Genomic DNA, 21,837 nt, shown 5'->3' with positions numbered 1-21,837 from the left:
CTACGAAATCGCCATGCTCACGATATTTACGAACCAAAATGGTTTGCCCCTCGTTTTCGCATTTAAAAATGTTGATAGCCGAACATCATCAACATCTGTCGTCTTACTCCTCGAGGGAGCATAGAGGTTCAGTGCGAGTGCCTTGACTTCCGTCCATTCTTTCTCGGCTTTCCCCGCTTCGTCGACGACTGTTCGTTTCCAATATTAACCAAAGTCAGAGCCAGTCAGTCATTAATAGTATATTACACACTTGTGCGGAAAATCCACACTCTTAAAACGAACGATTTCCGCACAATTATGTAAGTTATTTTACCTCCTAAGTGCGGCGAAAGTGAATTTTTCTTTTGCGGCCCCTGCGAAAAATGAATTTTCGTAGCACATGGGAGGTTAAATTTATTTTATGCAACTTTAGATATCTCTGGTGCATAAATCGATGTGTGAATCTCGGTGCAAAGAACTTTATTAGGCTCACGGTGCGTATTACGACTCACGGCCTGCGCTCTCGTGTCATAATTACACATCTAGAGCTTAATAAAGTATGTCCTTTGCACTCGATGTCATAAATAACAATTTCACTACATTTGTTCATCCACTAACTCACCCAAAATTCTGAGGCACGACGTGAATTATAGTGATAGCTGAATTTTTTGTTTATAAATCCGCCATATTATCATCAAAAGTTGGGTGTCAGCTGCGCATCTGTATATACGCCAGTATGCAACAGTATACGTATGTTTCAAGGTCATTTGAGATGTTACAGACAACATGCGCAAAAATTTTAGGAAAATGTTCGTAAAGGTGTAATATGGCTCTATGGACGACTCTCGGTCGTTTTGAGTCTAGCAAAAATCTTTTAGACTTACACATCCTTGATTAATCTTGATTTGAATTGTCGTTATTTCCAATGAATGTACGGCCTATTTATCTTGAGCGCTTTCATTATTTTTGTCAAAATAATATGAAAACGGGTGCGTTAGAATCCATTTTTAAAATCGTTATTTCCTCCGAGGTGACATTAGACCATACCTGGGTGTTTTATATTCATTGGTTATTTTGGGGTGCTCGACAGTGCCGCCTTTTCCATATGGGCCAAATGGGCAAATGCCCGTGGCGCCCGAAGTGGAGCAGAAGAAAGTGGCGCCCGAGGTCCTTAAAAAATGTAGCTTTACTAAACTGGCGCCTATTTTTCCAATTGCCCGATGGCACCCAAAAGCTAAAAGCGGCACTGGTGCTGGATGAAATATCAATAATAATTGTTGAGTCGGACAACACTGCTTCGATATTGCATTAATATAATAGCGGTTCAAGTTGTTCTAGTACAGCGTCGAAATTTTTTGTTTGCCCCTAATCGACAAAAAAGATATCTGTACAAAAATATAACATATACCTATCTCATTGTTAAATGTCATCCACAAAATAAAATTTGCAAAACACGCAAAGAAATATTTCTGTGTGTCTTCACCATAGAATTAATCGGAAAAGTGTTAGTTAGAATTTGTAAATCCAATTCATTTATTTAATGAACATAATAATGTCACAAATGAAACAATTTTAAAAACGATCAAGTGTATCATCAAAATATTTTGATAAACATTTATTATATATTCAGAAAACGCCCGAAAAGCCTGTGTGTGTTCTCAATTTTATAACTTTTATTTTATAAAATTTATTTATTATTAAAGTGTGAACGATAACATAACAGAATAATGGTTGAACCAATTTTCGACTATCAGTTTCGTCTGATTTTGATCGGCGACAGTACGGTGGGCAAAAGCTCACTGCTCAAATACTTCACAGACGGTAAATTTGCTGAGGTGAGACCTAACTATCCGAGATTAATTTAATTGAAATTTCTTTTTTTTTTGTTGTTTCTAATTTTAATTCCATATACTGTGAATGAACGTGAGAGTCACTTTACTCTAGCTGGCTATAACACGATAACACAAATTTACAATTCAAACATTATGAACATTTTACCTTGCGTTGTTGTTACATTTTACAAGTGTTGATTATAATTAATACGCATAAATCAACTCGAACGAATTTTGATATGCACTCAATGTACACATAGTGTTTCGAGTAGCTCCCAATTCGATAACAAATTGGGAGCAGAAATAAATAAATAATTTTTTTTGTTGATCAATTTCTATGCGCAAGTGATAATGATAAGGAAATTGTTCAATATTTACATAACAATAACCATTTTCGTGAAATGTGGAAACTCAATTATTTAAACATAGATAAATGAATGAGGAAATATGCACAGGCGATGTAAAAATGAAACAGATATTCCAAGATTGGAAGGCCGACGAACGACAAGTACATATTAAAAAGCTGAATTATTCAAAACACTGCATGCATAACACAAACAAAAATATACGACAGATCATTGTGACCATATGTTTTAGTAATCAGTCTGAAATTTACTCTGACGAGGCGTGACCGAGTCAGGCTACGTTTTTGATATGAACGCAATGCAACTGGATACGAAAAGATATCTCTAATGGTTCTATGTCTTCTATGTCCTTAAAAGTTTTAGGGTTGTAGAAGTAAACGCGCGACAGTTCAAAGTAACAATTTGTCCCTCTTGACGTTGTTATGTGTTCGAACCGATGCTCTGTGGAATTGTGCACGATTTTTGTTTGCACTTGAAAGTCATCCCATAACAAAGCTTTTTATGTAAATGTCTCCATTTCCTATATCGGCAGCCGAAATCGTCTCTATCAGTGTAAATACCACTAAAACGATATATAACATAAAATAGCGACTTCGCTTCGTCGCAATTTCCAATTCACCTAATCATGGATATAGAGTACAGAACTTGGCGTACCGTGGCTGTCAAACGCTGCTTATTTTTTCTAACACTAATATGTTGTGAAATCGTTGCATTTTAATGATATGAATAATGTAAATCATTCTGGAAAAACAAAATTTGCAATTCGGCGACTGGCATTTGAACCCATTCGAGCATATTGTGCGAATGGTGCACTCAATTCGACTGAGTCATGTTTTGTCAAATTTCTTTTCAGATTAAATTCAATATAAACAGACCACTCAATGCTTATGTATTCAATGTACTTGACCAAAGGATGGATGATAACAAAAAATTGTTTCACTTCGATTGTTGTATTCCGATTGTGTTTACTGTTCTCTTGTGTGTGTACATTGCAACGGTACACCGTACACAGGGATATTAAAAGAAAGATCTAATTTGCGGGTTTATCTAATACAGTATGAACTGGAGCCGGTTCACAACCACTTGCAGTCTTTAATTAATTTACTATTAACATTTACAATTGATGTTCTGGCAAGAAGAAACGGCTAGGTCCCTTTACCACTCTTTTATTTTAGTTGAATAGGGAAGTTGTGTTTGTGCTCTTTTGTATCTAACCTGTTATTGCTGCCCGTTTCCGTTTCTCTGGTTTCTCTCGATTTCGTATACACTTTCAAATGGCAAAAGAGAGAAACCGAGAAGAACAGCCTAGACACGAAAGTGGGATTTTTTATGTGTACAAACAGTATCGTTGTCTTATTTAACTTGATGATCCAACTGATCCCTCAACTAATTAGAAAATTTTAATTATCCAACAGCTGTCGGATCCTACTGTCGGCGTGGATTTTTTCGCCCGAATCATTGAAGTAAAAGATGGAACACGAATTAAACTCCAATTATGGGACACAGCGGTACGAGCATCTTCGTTCATTGCTTCTATGCTTTTCATTTCAAAAATCTTCATTATTGTTCTAGGGTCAGGAACGTTTTCGATCAATTACCAAATCATATTATCGTAACTCGGTCGGAGTTCTTCTTGTATACGATATTTGCAATCACGCTAGCTTCGAACATATTCCATTGTGGTAAGTGTGGATCATAAACTGTACCTTTGCAGAGTGGAATTATGGAGAGAAATCTCTTTTTCAGGATGATGGAGGCAAAAAGACACATTGAGCCGCACAGGCCAGTGTTCGCATTGACCGGTTGTAAAATGGACCTCGTGAATAACGGTGCTCGAAGGGAGGTCAGTAAAGATGAAGCAAAAGCGTTTGCCGAACAGAATGGATTACATTTTGTGGAAACGTCGGCGAGGACGGGCGTAAACGTCGAGGAAGCATTCAACATGGTCACACAAGAAGTATATAATCGAATACAAACCGGCGAATACCAGGTCGAGGACGGTTGGGACGGAATTAAGACGGGTTTTGCGCGACCCAATAGTTTAGACTTTAATTTAGTGGTTGCTGAACCGGAAAGGTCGTCGTGTTGTTGATTTTCATAACGTTTTATAACTGGTCGTCCAGATAGAAAGGGACATTTTCTACAAAACCATTTTTTTTTTTAGAGAATTGGAATATTGTGCGTGTTTTGTAGACACATCCGTTTACGTTGTTTTCATTTCATTTTTTTTTTTTTGTTGAAAGAAGGAAAAAGTGTTCTCAGTTCTCCCCATATTTGTATAGATTAAAACAACAACATGAACATCAATGCCAAATAATAAAAATTTTGTTTTCTTAATTTTATAGTGAATATTAAGCACATTGATGGATACAATAGAATAATTTAGGAAAGTCAAATTGGTTCGACTAAAAAAATCATCTTTTCCACTTGCAACGAATTTTCATTATTTTAACTCGAGCTAACTATTCATTTTCAAATCTTAACACTTTACCCTTACTCTACCCCGTAGATATTTTATAAGTTTAGAAATTTGCATTAATTTATCGGCACATCAAACTATAATTGGAAAAAAATTTGTGAAAATGCAACATTGTCGGTATGAAAACAGTTGACGATGTAAGTGCGACTTAGAATCTGAATTTTAAGTGAACGAATGGGTGAACAAATGAACCGAAAAACAAATTTTCCTTATAATTATAGGAATGGGAGTGACTACCATTTTGAATTTTCCAGCGCATTTCCCGAGGTGAACACAAATAGTGTAACTAATTTGGACGTTTAACATTTCTATTGGAATAGAGAAGTAAAATTTAAAGCTGAATCAAGCTGTAAGTCGAAGGTGTAAATTTCGTTGACAAAGGATTTGCAATTATTGTCTGAGGATTTTCCAAGGGGCAGATAAACATCCTTTGTTAAGAAAACCCTCTGATTCGTAAAAAAATCTGTTAAATTTTAATAAAACCCTTGAAATACAAAGGAAGTCCTTGAAAATATACAGAAAATCCTTTAAAACCGACAATGCTAGAATTTTAAGACTTTCCCTTTAAGTTTTGGGTATTGTTCTGGATTTTGAACGATCTTTTCAGTTTTCTGAGATTTTTTTCGGTTGACAGAGGATTTTTTAGTTAAAACTCAAACTTTTAACAGTCTTCCGAATATAGAATAATTCAAGAGCTCGACTCCTGTCTAATTCGAACTAAATCAACGTAAATAATGACGAAATGACCATAAACAAAATTGGGGTGCTTACTACAGTAATACTGGTCTTCAAAAATTGATTTCTGATTTCTCTTATTATCACCATTTTCGAAAAAAGGAATTAGTAAAGTCGGAAGACCACAGAACAATGAAATCCACCAAAATAACTGTTACTGTTGTAACTCATTTGTAACTTAATCTGAAGATTTTGAACTTTTGCATATCAATGGTTCGCTGTTGTGGGTGCGAAAGTTTACAATCCACAAAATGAGAAGTGATGGACCTCATTACTGTGAAGTCTGAGTCTGACTCCGTATATTTCACCGGTGAAATAATAAATTCATACGATCGTGCTTACAGTATGACGCAGGGCCTATTTTAAGTAATTTTATTTACCAAAAATTACCAAAATTACTAGAATTTACTAAAAATTACCAAAAATTACCAGACATTTTTTGGTAATTTTTTAGTAATTTTTGGAAAATTTTAGTAATTTTGGTAATTTTTGGTAAATAAAATTACTTAAAATATGCCCTGGTATGACCGATTAAGAATAAAATGGAATGAGTCACGTTACTCCGAAATTGATTACATTTCGAGGCACAAACGAAATGATTCGTTAATAGCTATTTTCATAATAAGGTAGTAAATGGGATTGTTTTGCGCACTAGATGTGAGATTGCCGATACGAGCGAAGCGAGTTCGGCAACACATCGTGTGCGCAAAACCCCCATTTACTACCGTGTTAGGAACAAGGTTTTATCTCCTGTAATGTCATAATCACCATAAAAACCAATTTAAAAAAATCAAACTGAAACATCAACACGCCATGACACCGTCACTCATTCATATTCCCCACAAATAAAACACACATCTAGTACACTGTCAAGAATTTGTCAATTTTCAGTGAATAAATGTGAAATGTGAATAAATGAGAAAATATCGAAGTTAGCCGTGAATAAATGAGAAAATATCGAAGATAGCGGTGCGCAAATGACCAATTGTCGAAATTTTCAGTTAATAAACGTAACGTCCTGTGAATGACGTGTTTAAATCTGGCCCATTTTGATTCTAAAAGTGACACTCAAATTGTGAATATTATGACATTACAGGAGATAAATGATATGATTTTGAGTGTGGCAACTTCCTTTGGTAAAACGGATGACTAAACCGGTTTGATATTTTATTCATCAACAGTTTTTAAGTAGAGAAACGTGATATTAATTAGTAGATTTATGCATAAAATCCAAGTAAGCAAAAAATCGTTTACCTGAAAAACGATTTTGCGATGAGGAAATAAGTTCGAAAATAGAACTCATAATAGAGGTGACCACGTAAACAGTCTGTGCACTTTACGCACTGCCACTTTTCCGAACGAGGTTGTGTTTTGTCCGGTCCGGTTTACACCAGTCTCAAGTGAAAGGCACAAGAACAGATAGGATAGGATGTATTCTGTGGAGATGATTGTTACGCAGTTACGCTTGCAGTGGTCATGGGTCAGAAATCTTACAAGTGTTCTCCCAGCAAAATGTACTGTTCTCATACTATTCATGCAACGTGTTCTGCCGAAGTGGCAAAACCCACGAATATTCTACAAGCATTGCTTGGTAAGATTTCTGATCCATGGCAGTCGTTCTACTCGCCTCAGTTACGATCTTTCAACACAATACCTAAATATCTTTTTTTGTGCTATTGCCGTTTTTGAGTCGTTTTAGGCCAAAGAGATAACTTTCTTCTCATCATACGGTTTTTAAATGCAATCAGTTCAGCCAAACGGAGTAATAATTTAACCGCGTCAACATCTCCATCTGTAATTTGCATATAATATGAAAACAATTACCGTTCTCATACATGCATATTGAATATGACCGTGTTTAATAAACTTGTTTCGTTGTTCGGGTTTTCGTTTCTAATTAAAACCGTTTCATAAAGAAATTTGAATTGAATGAATTTTCTCAGAGATAAAACTTTGTGTATGCATTGTTTGAAGCAGTTGAACAATCTTTTTTTTTTTGCAATTATACGTTTGTGATGATAACGCCATCCAGTTGTACCTCTATACCTATATTATGACTTGTAACTATCAGAAAATATTGTGCTCATTTTGTGTATATTATGGATTTGTTTTTACCATATTAAAAGTACGTTTGTAAATTTGATTTGATTTTGTTTATTTACATAAAAATTATTTAATCAACTGAAATTCAAAGGTGTTTTTTTTATCATATCAAATAACAAGGACATCCATAAAAAAAATCCAAAATGTAATCTCAATTATATATTTCCCATTAACAATATCAATGCAACAGGCAGAGTTCAAAAATCTTTTTTTTTTGAAAATCTATTACGGAACGTGCTCATCATATCAAATTGATTTTGCTGTCTAAATAAACTTGATAAACTAAAGGTAAGCCTTTAGTCTGGGATTTTAGGTGCGCGGACACTTTGGCCAAATCTTATGTAAAAGCGACTTGCAAAAAAGCTGGTGAAGCAGCTAGGATGAGAGAAAATTATAAGAAAACATTTTATGAACCGTTAAATGAATATTTCCATTTCGTTCCGATCGCCGTCGAAACTTTGGGAAGCTGGTCAGAAGAAGGTCGAAATTTAGTAAGTAAAATTGGCAAAATTTTAATCGACACCACTGAAGAGAAGAAATCAAGAAGTTATCCGATCCAAAGACTTGGAATCGCAATACAAAGAGGAAATGCTGCATCGATTTTGGGCACAGTCCCATACACCTCTGGGTTCACGGAAAATTCGTGGATTTCGTTAAGGGCTGTGTAACTTATAATGTGGCTGCAGTTCTTATAATATAGCTGCAAGACTTATAAAAATATAGCTACTGAACGCATATCCTATTAATGTTGGTTATTTACCTGCAATGTGAGTTACACAACTATATTATAGATTACAGAGCTACATTATGCATCGACAACACATGTTATAGCTAGGATTTGCATATTGTGGCTGTGTACTCTATATCATAGCTGTATGACGTATGAAAAATATAGCTGTGTGCTGAATATCAGAAAATGTACGGGACCATGCATTCAAGTTGTGATTCGTACTGACGCTTGGTCGGACTCAATGTTAACAGATAAAGAAAAATCGTAAAATAGCTTGGCTGATTTTAATAAAGCTTGATTGTCAGGTTATAGAAATACCTCTTCAATAGTCAAAATCCGTGGAAACACAGACGAATGAAAGTATATATCAGTATATATCAGAAATTTCAATACATTAGAAACGAATTTAGCCAAGTAACTGCTCCCAAATGTCAAACTAGGCATTTCACAGAAAACGATTGAATGGGCGATTCTTCACGCAGGCAGTCTCAATTCACTTTCTTTCAGAAACAATGCTCCAATGACAACTCACCAAAGTAAAAATGCTAAATATGAAAACTACAGACTTGAATTAGGCTGTGTGCCGTATAATATAGCTGCAGAATTTATATTGCGGTAACAACGCTTCGAAATAAGAACGTGTTAAAGCACAAGCAAAATTAGCACAACAGCAGCGTAGGTGACGGTCGGATTCTCAGGTTAAGCATCAATAGGCGCGGTTAGTACTTGGATGGGTGACCGCAAAATTCATGAAAGTTTAGGAAAAAATTTTATTTCTCGAGATAGATTTGAAACGCATCTCACAGCTATAATATAAGTTACACAGCTATTTTAACTACAGTCTTCGCAATATGCATTACACAGCTATATGCCAAAAAATGGGGGTGCTAAGTCCACTTATAGATCTCACACGCATATTTGGATTTTCCGAGTTGGAGGAGAATAATTTTATATAAGGGGCCATCCATAAAGGACGTCCGCTAAAGTGTGACCGCCATACATTTATGTAGTGGAAAAGTGCGGACAAGGGGGGACGGGGGGGTCTAAAATTCCAGAAAAATCGCGGACGTCCTTTATGGACGGCCCCTAAATACACAAACGGAATATGATTAATTGTCATTATATGAAAATTGATTAATAATATATGTCAATTGATCCTGTCGCTAAAAAAACTTGATCATTAAACTTGAAGCCTGAAGATCAACCTAAAAATTGATCATCAATTTCTATAAGCTAAAGTTGATCGTTAATTTACGCAATTCGAGATCAGTCGCTGCCAAAACAACCATCACAGCAATGGAGTCGTTATCATTATCACTAAACGAACAAATGTGTCTGCGGTGACATTGTATCTCCGGATGGAACGCATGGCTTGAGCTGTTTAAAGAGTCTTGGGGGTCTTCCTTGACACACAGAACTAAACAACATTCTACAAAATGCTTTACAAACTGCAGCAATTCCATCTAAAAGAGAGCCAGAAGGCTTATTTTGTGACGATGGAAAAAGAGTCGATTACTTTGATGCCATGGAACCGAGGTCAAATGTTAGTTTGGGATACGACGGGTTCAGATACGTTGGTGCCGTCGTACATTCGTTATTCTTCATCAAAGTTGCCGAAATACCAATAAAAAACAAACACGACAACTACTCGAGCAGAATTATATTATTCTTGCTTTCGCAGTCAAAACTCTTGGGCGTTGGGCCACAGAAGCTATCAATTTCATCGAAAAACTCGGCAAGATGATTTACAATGCTTCCGGCGAAAAAAATGCAAAGAAATATTTAAAACAGAGAATAAGTTTGGCTCTGGTAAACCAAACTCAAATCATTGAACTGATGAGGAAAACCACATTTTTGATCATAACAAAATTTCAAAATGATCTTCAAATTGTTTTATTGAAGATCAATCCGATTGTTGAAAAAATCAACGTTTTTCAAAATCAAATGTTTTCCGAACTTTGTCAACAGCAGAGATGTTTCCACAAGTTTATTAAAAAAGGTACGCAAATAGCTATTTCCGGTCCATTGACTGAGCAAGATCTTTTTTAACGAGAGCTGCCTTGAAGACGCTATTTACTGATGTTCATTTCGACATTTCGAAAGCTCATTATTCTGAAATGATGAAAATTACTGCAGTTAGTGACGAAATTATCGATACTTTTTTCTTACGATGATCTCGACACATCTAGACAGTTGTGTCGAAATATTAAAAGATTTACAGATAGTTGCCAACGAAATGAGGAGACGAATACACATGAAGTTGTTCTTAGTCTATGTCAATGAAATTTTTGCTCTCGGCGGCGACTCAGAAATAGTTTCCTCAAGAATTTTGTTGAACAAATGAAACTCTTGATTTTTATTTTCCGAATTTCGGTTAGACACACGCTTGCAACAAGCATGAAGTGTGGGGGCGTCAATATCTTATTTTCGTAGTAAATTTCTCTAACGTAAAATTAGGACGCGAGTGATATAAATACTTGAGGAAATAATTTTGCGACTGATAAATATTCGTATGAACAAAATGAGGAGATTGTTTTAATCATTGCTTCGCGGTCTTATCGGTTTATGTTCAATTCATCTACTACATTTTCAATTTTCATACATTCGACAGTGTTATACACGCGACTTTATATTATACGACGTTCGAATGGCATAAAGTGTTTGTCAGCATAGTTTAACTGCGGCGTATTTTGAATTTTTGTTGTGAAATCACACGATCAAACAGTTCAACTTGTTAATTTTTGTGATTTATTTGACAAGGATCAGACACTTTTCCACTTCTAAAAATTTCCACTTCACATTCACAATGCCAACCAAAAAGAGCGAGACCGAATTCAATAAGATCCTGGAGGATTTCTCATATAAAGGCGAACGGAACAAGAATAAACTTACTGCTGCAATAATCGACACTCCAATTGGCGAATTGCTAGCGGTGGGCAATGACAAATCCATTTATCTACTACAAGTGCTAAAGAAAGAATTTTCGTATGCGCAACTGAAAAGAATTACCGACAAAACAAGATCCCATATCACTAAAGGCCGGTCGAAACCAATTGATTTGTTGGAACGGGAGTTGACCGACTATTTCAATGGTACGCTGGAAGTATTCACGACACCCATTTCGATGCATGGTACCGATTTTCAAATTCAGGTGTGGAACGAATTGAGAAACATTCCATTCGGTAAGCAAATATCCTACGCTCAACTGGCAGACAATGTGAAGTCTGTTAGACCGAAATCATCAACCACTGCACCGGTACGAGCAGTCGGAACGGCAAATGGAGCTAATCGCATTCTGTTATTGATTCCATGTCATCGTGTCATTAACAAGAATGGAAAACTTGGTGGATTTTCGTGCGGTATCGAACGGAAACAGTGGCTTTTAAATCATGAGGGTCAGACATTCTAATTTATGATTGAGATTTTGTTGAATCGAAATTTGTGTACTGCCTCTAAGGCGCATTTATTCAAAATAAAATCAAGGTCCACTGTGAACATTAAACTAAGCCTCCACACATACCATACCAATGTTACCATTACGTTTTATGATGCAATAATAAAATTGTGAAAAGTTATTGCATTTGAATGTTGATGTCCTAACTAGAAACGGAAGAAGAATAGAGATATAGATAAACCACTACCTCACTCAATGGCCAAGTAGCCCAATTCACGCTCAGTCCGTGGACTCTTAACTTACAATCCTCCTATTAGTATAGTCTGGTCAGTAGCTTTCTTTAAATATGTTTAGTAGGGTGAGTCGAATTTTTTATGTTATTGTTTTGAACGTCTGAACTCTGGTTGCATTCAAGAAGAAATCGCACTAGCATGTTGAAGATCGTTATCGGACAGTGTAAGTCAGTCAGTTTTACCATGTAGGTCAGCCAGTTTTCCCGAACATGGCGTTTTGACAAAAAGTTTCATGTTTACTTTGAATAAACGAGCTCTAGATTCTAATCTATACTAGCAAAGGTAAGCTTTTTGAAATCAATTTAAAATTACTAGGGTGATCGCTTTTACAGATGAGTATGGAAGAGTATGGAGATCTATTGGAATCTATTGGGAGTTGGAAACAAAAGTCGATGAAATGAAGGCAGATGTCTTCCCCATACAATTTGTTCATCCCTCAGTGAAACATTTTTGTCAAACATGTTCAACAAACTGAAACTTTAAAACTTTGCCGGTTACTGTGACTTGTCGACTTTAAGCACCCTGGAAATTAGTAAAGGAGTCGAGGAATACCTCCAAATAAATTCCAAAAAATCAAAAATTAAATTTTAGATTTTTGTAAATTTTATTTGGAGGTAACCCTCGACTCCTTTACTACTTTCCAGGGTGTCTAAAGTTGCAGCGTGAGCATTATTCTGCAATGTGTTAAGCTCCAAATTGGACTGAATCGTAAAAACTGACATCACAGCTTTCGAAAGATACCACGCTCAATACATCCCATTCGATGAAAGTATGTTTTTGATTAAATTGAACCAAATAGATCCCCATATTTTCCCCATATTCAGTTTTTGGGGTTTTTTTGTGTGAAAAATCTTTTTTTTTTGTTGTGCGATTTTTTCAAATTCTAAAGGTTTAGCGCTGTTGGTGACACAATGTCGCAGATATATGTAAAAAAACCAACTTTGACCAGTCTTCTGCTATAGCACTTTTCTGACTCTTTCTGGTATCTCGAACCAAACAAATAAAAGTTTTCCTTTTACTCAAGAACTCACATTTGATTAGAAACTAGAGAAATGGAAAAACTAGTCTCATCATTCAGATGATCTGCTTTTACTAAAAGCTTTCTACTGACATTTTTCCACAACAGTCAAAGGCAGTGAAATTTCAGCATGACTTTGCTTCAGCTGATCCACACAAACAATCAAAACTGTTAAACGTCTTTATACGATTTCACAACTAACACGCTCGTTCGTGTAGCAGCATCAACCGTATAAACAAGTTTAAATATTTTTGATCCACACATACAATCAGCTGAAAAGCAGTTGAAGCAAATTCATGCTGAAAATTCACTGCCTCTGACTGTAACTTTTGTGAGGTCGACACCAATATTGCCGCGTAGCTTTCACATCCAATAAAAACTCAGTGAAATTTCGTTTCCTCTTTTTCTTCTGAAAATATTTATTCTTTTTGCTTTAGTTAAAAACAACACATAAATAAATCTATCTATCTATCAAAATATATATCGGAGAAAATATGATTTAATCTCCAATTGCAAATATATAATAATTGTAAGTACAATGTACTAATACTTAATATAATACTAGTGATAATTCGATATAATTATTAACATTGTTTTATTTCTCGTCGTTCCACATTATTATGCTCATTGAGCACCAGCAATTGTAGGCACTTACCAATTGAAATAAAGTCAATCGTGTAAGTGGCTGGGAGAAATTCGATAGAATTTTCAATAGTAAATTTGGATCAAAAGTTTTGAATCGTATGCAAAGTTTGTAGCCCGTGCCGAAGGCTATAATTTTTTCGTTTGTGTTATCTACACAATTTTTCATTTCAAAAATTAAAAAATGACCAAAAAATGAAATAAATCTCATTGGTTTTTGTCTGCATAAATATACTGTACGCAACGCCGTTTGGAACAGACCGTTTAGGGATCGTTACCAGATCGTTTGGAGTCACTCCGAGTGGGAACGTTTAACAACCAAAATATCTTTGGGCTACCCCCCAAAAATGTTTTCTTTCGCTTTACAATAAACCCTAAATTAGTTTTTAGCATGTTCTTAATGATTAAGAATCGAATGAGTCTACAAAAAGAAGATTTTAGATGGTGAGCCCAACAATTCTTTTTGTTGGAAACGTTCCTAACAAATTTATTAATTCGCTAATTTGACCGAAAATTCATAGTTAAATGTTGAGCAAAGATTTAAACCGTTGCGGGTAAGTCATGTCACTGGGATAGGGAAATGGCTCGTAAATATTAGAATGACGAAATCCGTGGATATAAGTTCGAAATTTCTACAATGGAATTAGAATCGTTCCATTACCGGTAAAAATCTTTTAGAAGTAGAAAACCGTGGACAAATGCAAGAAAAATGATCTTTACCAATTCGATAGCTCTCGCAAATTATAATACTAATTCGTCGTTGACGTTTGTACAATTAGAACTCAGAACAGGTCAGTTTAGCCAGAACCGGATTTGAGAAAAATTGATTTGAATTAGGTCGGATTCAAGCTGAAATCTTAAATTCACATTCAGGTGAAGATCAGGTTCAGGACAACGCCGGAACTATTTTTGGGAAAACATTTTTCCCATATTTTTCTAAGTTTTCCGTATTTTCCTGCACTTTTATATTTTAGGAAAATCAAGAAAAACATTGGAAATTCTCGAAAAATGTTGGAAAATTCAAGAAAAATGTTTTTCCAAAAATATTCCTTGGGTGAACTTGATGACATTCTTAATACAATAACAATATTCTAAGCGCAGTGATCAATTATAGAAAACTGCAGAAAACAATACGTACATTGCTTCATGTATGAGAAAATTTAACAAAAGTCAGCTTTCTAGAACTGACGTGCATACAGTAACAAGAGAAACAATTTTCATTTTCCGGAAAGTTGTTGTGGTTAAATTCGAATAAATTGACTGACTCTTTGATCTACGTAACCAAAAACCGAGTCTGTCTCCATTCACTTCTTAGTTATACCTTTTACAAAGGAAAATACGGACGCTAACTGTCTTTTATTAACTTATTTCATGAATTACTTACTCCAGCTCCACCCAGTTTAAGTATGTACGGAATCACATTCTCAATTTGCACCTGCCCGATCAACAAATTCGTAAAAAATAAATCTTCAATGACCACCGGATCTAATGTACGCAGCATGGAGATTTTCAGTAATAGCCTAGACACTCGGCTGTCATGATGTGACGAACTTTGATTTGTCGCATTTTTCAAAAAATGGACAGCCAGCTCTTGGACTTTTTCGATTTTTGGACGTTGATTTGGCTGAACTCCTACATTGTCTGTAAAAGAGGGAAAATGAGTTTTGTTGCGAGTTGTTTTTTGGTTTATAAAAACAAAAAAAAGGAAACATTGCGCTGACCTGGATTGAATAATGAAATTAACTTCAAATAGGCGTATTCACAGTCGTCCGGCTCCAAGCGACTCATCTCAGACACAAATTCCTGCAATTTCCAAACATGTTCGACAATTTTCTTGACACCACTGGGCGGTACTTTCTCCTGTGATATCACGGTTTTCACGTAATTGACCAATGACGATATTATGGTGGGTATCGATAATGTCTGCGAACATTGGGCCAGTCCCAGGGCAAATATTTCCACCCATGCGTTTCGCAGTAACGTAACTTGAGTTTCCTCACTAAAGAAAATTTTGGGAAAAACGAAATCCGTTTAATGATCAACAAAATCACATGAGAATTTTCACCGCAACGAAAGGTATTAGTCTCACCTCAACACTTTAAATGCTTGAATTTGCTTGGCCCAATAAATCGATAGAAATAGAAGTCGACTGCCGCTTTCGCAAACATAGTGCACGTTCAAGTACGCTGGCACTAATGTTGGCGGATGTAGATTGAACGAAATGTCTTGATCATTCAACAGCGGATCGTCCAAATTGAGATCGTTGAAATCATCGTCGTCGATTTCGTCTTTGAAATTATTGTTGTAGTTCGGCGTTTGGTTGTTGTTATGAGTTTCATTTTGAATTTTCGATATCAGATCCAGAGCTTGATTTATAATATTTTTATCGATCGTTGACTGTAGAACATTGGATGCTTCAGTGGTTAAATTGTTCAGTGTATTTGTGGCTGGTGAATTGATCGGTGCATGGTCCAGTGAATTTTCATCGTCGTTGGGAATAGCCGTTACCGTTAGTTGGTCAGATGGGTAGATTGGAGCTAGAACTGCAAGTGGAACGAAATTGTTTTAGACGAAATTGTTGGAAAGAAAAGTTTGCCGACTGCAAATTATTTTCAAGGAGAACTTTGGACAATGTCTGAGGTAGTTTCGGATACAGATAGTTCACACACATTGACATGGCAAATATTTAAAGAAAATGATCTTCTCTGTACTCACTTCCCCGTTGCGCCAACGTGCTAGTCAATTCGGCAAAAGAAAAATTCACCGGAAACATATTGGAAATGTTCGAGTTGTCGTTTTGGTTACTAGCAAAGTCACCTCTCCAAAAGCCAGGCTTTTGCCCAGCCCGATTTTGCGAGTACGCGCCCGATTGAGCCGAACCACCACTGTTCAATGAGTTACCCGCTACATTCGATGTGGAAACGTTCGCAGCCGTGCCGGCAGCCGGTATCTCCTTTTTGTCGAGCATTGGTTTTCGCTCATGTTGTACAGCTGAAAAATGCGTAAAATTGTACAACTTTAATCATTCATGCACCCATTTAAAGGCTTTAAGTACAATCACTTCTCATGCCACAAGCCAGACACTTTTGCAAACGACAATACTGACAACGATTCCTGTGATGCTTTGTTATTTCACAATTCATAGTACCGCGGCACTGCAATGGAGTGAAACAGTTGAGATCTAACGGTATCATATTATGCACATCATCTACACAATTAAACCAACCTGATAGGCCAACTGTTTACGAATTGATCGCTTAAAAAAACCTTTGCATCCTTCGCAACTAATAGCGCCATAGTGACGTCCAGACGCCCTATCGCTACACACTAAGCATAATTCAATGCTCATATTGTTGTTGGTTGAGTTTATGTTAACGTTTTGATTGGACTTGTCTTCCATTTTAATTTGTTGTTGTGTGTGATACTCGGTATTGTCATAATTATTTGCGGATTGAACTTGTTGATCGTCTTCAATTTTAATTTGACAATAGCTCAGCCGTTCATCTGACAAACTATCAGCGCCAGATGTTGAATGGTCCATACTATTTTACACGGACGAGCGATTCTTTTGATCTGCAAGGTCTCGATTTTAATTGGGGCATAAACAGACCAACACAAAAGACATATGAATCGATGAGGTTCAAGGTAAAGTAACACTATTCCGCCCGAACGAATGCACCAATAACCATATCTTTACAATGATATTCGGAAAAACTTCATTCATGAAACAAATTCACTTGCTGTGAAGCAACCTGCTGACGTTTGACTGTATTTTTGATTCAAAATATAAATTTAAGTATAAAGTTAACACTCGACATCTTGAGAATTAGAGCACAGTGTTGCCAGTCATTTGAACAAGCTGACGCACCAGAGCGGTAATTTCATGGATGCGATGACCGTGATGTTGAAACAATTACTTTCAAAGAAAGCTCGCACAATAGCAGACAAAGCTGAGAGACATAAGCATAACCATTATATTTCTCTAAAACAAAATTATTTACTAACACCACTCGCTTTCGAGACGCTAGGTTGTATGGGCCCAGAAACAAAGAAATTCATAGACAAATTGGGTTCTTTAATGAAAAAAGCAACTGGTGAAGCTAAATCGAAAGATTATCTTTTACAAAGATTATCAATCGCGATACAACGTGGAAATGCCGCTTGCATTTTGGGAACATTAGGGAAGAAGAAAATTGATGATTTTTATTTATTGTAATTTTTTTTTTATATGAAAAGATCGATTTTTTACTGGCTGCGCCACTATTGTGAGCAGTCTTTTTTGTCGCATCAATATAAATAAATAAAATTTTATGAGAAAAAAAAAAAAAATTACTTTGGAACTTTCTATATTTCCGTAAGAGTCTCGAAAAGTTTCAAAAATTCTTTTTTACGGTGGACTAGACCCGTAATTCCATCGGTAATAGCAAAGTAGATAAACACTGAAGGTACCGCAGATCCGCAAGAACACGCGGATTCCTACTTTAGGGTGAATATAATTTTCATGACGTTGGACACGAGTAAAATTGACTTTGTTATGTTGCATCTCAATACTCAACTAACACAACACAGAAAATTGTATACGGTGTTTGAGTAGAGCGAGATGGAAAATCAACTCGGGGTCTGCTGTCATCGATAATACAAAAGAATCTGACAGCAGACCCCGAGATGGAACAATAGGTTATCGTTTCGCCATCTCTCTCACTTAAACACTCTATACTGAGCAACGCAGTTCTGACAACATTATTACATCAAACATAACAGATGCAACAAATCTTTTATTCACCCGAAAGTTGGGATCCCTATTCCCTATTCCCAGAGGGTGTGTGGTACCTTCAGTGTTTATATACTTTGGGTAATTGTACATTACGTATTACGCGTACTTCAAATTTCTATTTTGACGAGCGGCCAGGTTGTAATCACACTCCGCAAAATGAAAATTTTGAAATACGCCCGTGCAGTATTTTACGTGATGTGGAACATGTAAATTTGATATTTTGGAAAGGGTGAGGGTTGCGGCATGATGTGAAGGAGAGTGAAGTAGATACATAAGCCAATGCAATAATTTTCAAGCAATTACTTGTTGTAGCTGAGCAAACAGTCACAAACAGTGACGTAAAGTGCACTTTACCACACTTTACCATGTAATAGTTATTTATGTACCTGTTTGAGCGCTACGTTTAGGTACAGCTCGTAAAATTGCCTCAAATGAACCGTCATAAGCAGGTATTCGTATACCAATTTGCATGAAAAGGGACGAAAATCCGAGATAAATGTAAAATTGGTCCAATTGGCGAGGTAAAGTATGAGGCTACAACGTTTACATAGGTAACATGTAGTCTGTGCAGTCTGTAGAAAGAAATTGGCACCACTGTTTGTCATCATTAGCCGACGCGTGCGTGGAACAATGAACAAACGGTAAAAATGTTTATTGGAGGTATCGGCTCTTCTATAGACAAAGCATATGACAAATGAAACGTCACATACTTGTTGTTTACAATATTATAAACCACGCACACGGTGGTCGATTTCAATAATTTCCCAATTTTGTTAAAAACCGATGATAAATCGTACGAAAGGTTGATGACCGTTACCATTTGCTCAACATTTATCATTGCACAGTCCGATGATGATGTATGGTTCTGTTGAAAGAGACAATTTACCGGCAACCGAAAAACCGAAAGTTTCTGATGATTCAATTGAGATTGTGGACGTGGGGGCAGAAAAGCCCGAAATTACTGCTGATCCCATTGAGAATGCAGTCAGTGAGGCTGCACCGGCTGTAAGTAATTGAGACTACTAGTATTTTTTGCTATCAACATTGGCAATCGATTTGCATTTTTACAGAACGGTCTATCGAAACGACAACGAAAAAAGCTTTTAAAACTGGCCGATTGGGAGGAGAAAAAGAAAGTGAAACGATTGAAGGAGCGCGAAAAGTACAAACAAAAACGTTTAGATGCGATAGCTAATGGTCTGCCGACACGCATTGGACCTAGTCGAAAGGCATTGAAAAAGAATCGAATGGACGACAGCAAAAATCCCTTTACGGTGGCAGTGGACTTGGATTTTGATGATCTAATGATTGACAAAGACATTTGTAAGTGTGCCAAACAGTTACTTTGGGTGTACACGATCAATCGAAAGTCTGCGATGCCACTCCATTTGCATTACACGGGCCTAAAAACTGGGGGCCGTATATTCAATGTCAGTAACTAAACCATTTTTGCTCGCAAGTCTAAAAACCATTTTTGATTCTTATGTTCCAACAGGCTCTGCAACGCAACGATGGATACACGAATTGGGATATTAAGATCACCGAGGATTCGTATCTAAATGTATTCAAAACGGAGCAAATTGTTTACCTGACCAGCGATTCCGATAATGTCCTCACCGAATTAGATAGCAACGCCGTGTATATTATTGGTGGACTAGTCGATCACAATCACCATAAGGGTATATCGTTGAGACGGGCAGAAGAGCGAGGCCTTCGCACAGCTCGATTGCCGTTAAGCGAACACATTTCCATTAAGACTAGAACCGTGCTGACGATCGTTCATGGTAAAGTGTACATTGTCTTTGTCCCCATCTGGGAAATATTTTAACTCGTTTTCGGTTTCAGTGTTCGACATTCTTCTCAAAGTTTCACAAGGCCAATCGTGGCAGGATGCGCTGATTGAGGTTTTGCCATCTAGAAAGGGAGCTAAGCCATTAGATCGAAGTGATGAAAGTGTGGAAGAGAGATGACGTCCTCGAATTGGACGTTCCTATTATTTTGTTCATTGCAAAGTTTATAGCTTGATCGGAAGCTAAGTTATTGTCGACGATAATAGAGCGAATTTATCAGAACTGTTTTGGGTGGTTTGAGTGTTTACAATTTGATTATTATTACCATTGAATCTACTTGAAGAAGGGATGAAAGAGCGATAGAACCACCTGACCTTGAAACCTGGTCCAAGTTCCTGGGAAGAATAGCTGTAATTTAAAAGGCCGGAAGTCAAACAGGTGCCTGAATGATTACAAAGGTAAAATAAAGTTTTGTACCATTGGTCGATTACAACGATTACAGATGGTTAGACCACGCTAACCTCTGACCGCCACTGGTTCCGGAGGTCGAAACAGCATTTTATCTCCACTTTCGCTTCACGCGATCCATGGGAAAGGGAAGAGTAATTATGATCTGTTTGTTTGTTTGTTTTGGTGGTTCTGCATGTTAGATAACGCCACCCCTGGAGTTAGTCTGGCTTCCAGGTAAAATAAAGTTTTGTACCATTGGTCGATTACATTGGTTTTCTATATCATAAGGAAAGGATCAGAAGAGATCAGAAAGAATGACTTGATTGGCAACATTCATAAAAATGCTTGGAAAGATTCTAAAGTATCTTGATGAAAATATCATCTAGCAATCTTCAAAAATACGTGGAAACTGTAGCCGAGCGTATGGTCTTCGGGTGCCATTTCTCTAAAATTCGCTAATTTTCATCGATTTTAATTTCGTGAACTTTTCGTAGATTTATTGAAATGTTTCATTGTTTTAATTTCGTTGAGCACCAAATGTGACATTAAAACAATGGATAATTTGATCGAGACAGATTCTCAATGCTTCGTATGTTTTCAGTATAAAATTTAGACAAACAATTTCGGCCCAAGGTAAAATGTGAAACGTCAACAATTTACGAAAACAGCCTAACGAACTGCTCAAAATTGTTGAAATTCTGATGAAATTTAGGGAAAACTTCATGTTTCAATTGGTTTCACCAAAGTTTCACATCAGTGCAGTGACTAATTCGCGAAAATATTTTCACGAATTTTCTCGAGTATGGGCACTGTTTCACACCGTTCCGCAAGCGCCTACAAAATATAGAACACGTAAATGGTAAATATGTCCTCGACAGAGGTTCCCGAAATGAAAATGGCCAGCATTTCGATACATTTTGGCACGGTAAATCGGGCAAAATAAGGATACGATTCCTACATTCAACGACATTTTCTTTTTTTTCGCACAGCATGTTTTAGGCCTTGACGCGACATTGTATTTATCTTGCAAAACCGAAAATTTGTTGTAATAAGATCCATTTTATTGATTGATTGATTCATGGGGTAAGTCTTAGCTATTACTTACACCTCTAATTAAACAAATTACGAATGAACCAAATTTTGCGCGGCATTTTTTTTGCAGAAAGAAATCTATCTGTTTTTTGTAATCTGCTACTGAATCGGTTATATTCTTCTAGTACTACAAAACACACAAAAATATATAATATTTTCGT

At 36.4% G+C, this 21,837-nt stretch overlaps 4 protein-coding genes and 1 long non-coding RNA gene across 6 annotated transcripts; 4 read left to right on the top strand and 1 right to left on the bottom strand.

Annotated features, from left to right (window-relative positions):
* The first annotated feature begins 1,379 nt into the window (after positions 1-1,379).
* LOC119070605 (ras-related protein Rab-39B) lies at positions 1,380-4,513 on the top strand. The gene is made up of 4 exons (XM_037175024.1): positions 1,380-1,814; positions 3,592-3,684; positions 3,749-3,858; positions 3,923-4,513. The coding sequence occupies exons 1-4, from the start codon at positions 1,707-1,709 to the stop codon at positions 4,266-4,268; spliced, it is 657 nt and encodes a 218-aa protein (XP_037030919.1). The 5' UTR covers positions 1,380-1,706; the 3' UTR covers positions 4,269-4,513.
* Positions 4,514-5,472: 959 nt separating this feature from the next.
* LOC119070607 lies at positions 5,473-20,537 on the top strand. The gene is made up of 3 exons (XR_005086537.1): positions 5,473-5,666; positions 12,079-12,085; positions 20,527-20,537. It is a non-coding gene; the product is annotated as an uncharacterized LOC119070607 (long non-coding RNA).
* Positions 10,844-11,797, top strand: LOC119070606 (methylated-DNA--protein-cysteine methyltransferase). The gene has a single exon (XM_037175025.1). The coding sequence runs from the start codon at positions 11,030-11,032 to the stop codon at positions 11,630-11,632; it is 603 nt and encodes a 200-aa protein (XP_037030920.1). The 5' UTR covers positions 10,844-11,029; the 3' UTR covers positions 11,633-11,797.
* LOC119070603 (orphan steroid hormone receptor 2) lies at positions 14,908-17,416 on the bottom strand. 2 transcript variants are annotated; one of them, XM_037175021.1, is made up of 6 exons: positions 16,797-17,416; positions 16,626-16,725; positions 16,286-16,561; positions 15,660-16,113; positions 15,292-15,569; positions 14,908-15,211 (listed from the first exon to the last, which is right to left on the bottom strand). In XM_037175021.1, exons 1-6 carry the CDS (start codon positions 17,109-17,111, stop codon positions 14,940-14,942), a joined length of 1,695 nt encoding a protein of 564 aa, XP_037030916.1. In that variant the 5' UTR covers positions 17,112-17,416; the 3' UTR covers positions 14,908-14,939. The 2 variants fall into 2 exon arrangements, with proteins under 2 accessions (XP_037030916.1, XP_037030917.1); XM_037175022.1 differs by having other exon boundaries at positions 16,632-16,725.
* Positions 19,037-20,421, top strand: LOC119070604 (tRNA methyltransferase 10 homolog A). Its single transcript, XM_037175023.1, has 4 exons — positions 19,037-19,349; positions 19,415-19,774; positions 19,840-20,128; positions 20,190-20,421. The coding sequence occupies exons 1-4, from the start codon at positions 19,194-19,196 to the stop codon at positions 20,312-20,314; spliced, it is 930 nt and encodes a 309-aa protein (XP_037030918.1). The 5' UTR covers positions 19,037-19,193; the 3' UTR covers positions 20,315-20,421.
* Positions 20,538-21,837: the final 1,300 nt, after the last annotated feature.

Source organism: Bradysia coprophila (assembly GCF_014529535.1).
Source record: "Bradysia coprophila strain Holo2 chromosome X unlocalized genomic scaffold, BU_Bcop_v1 contig_98, whole genome shotgun sequence".
NCBI lineage: Eukaryota > Metazoa > Arthropoda > Insecta > Diptera > Sciaridae > Bradysia > Bradysia coprophila.
Note: the sequence above shows the minus strand (reverse complement) of the source record. Positions and strands in the feature narration are given on the sequence as shown.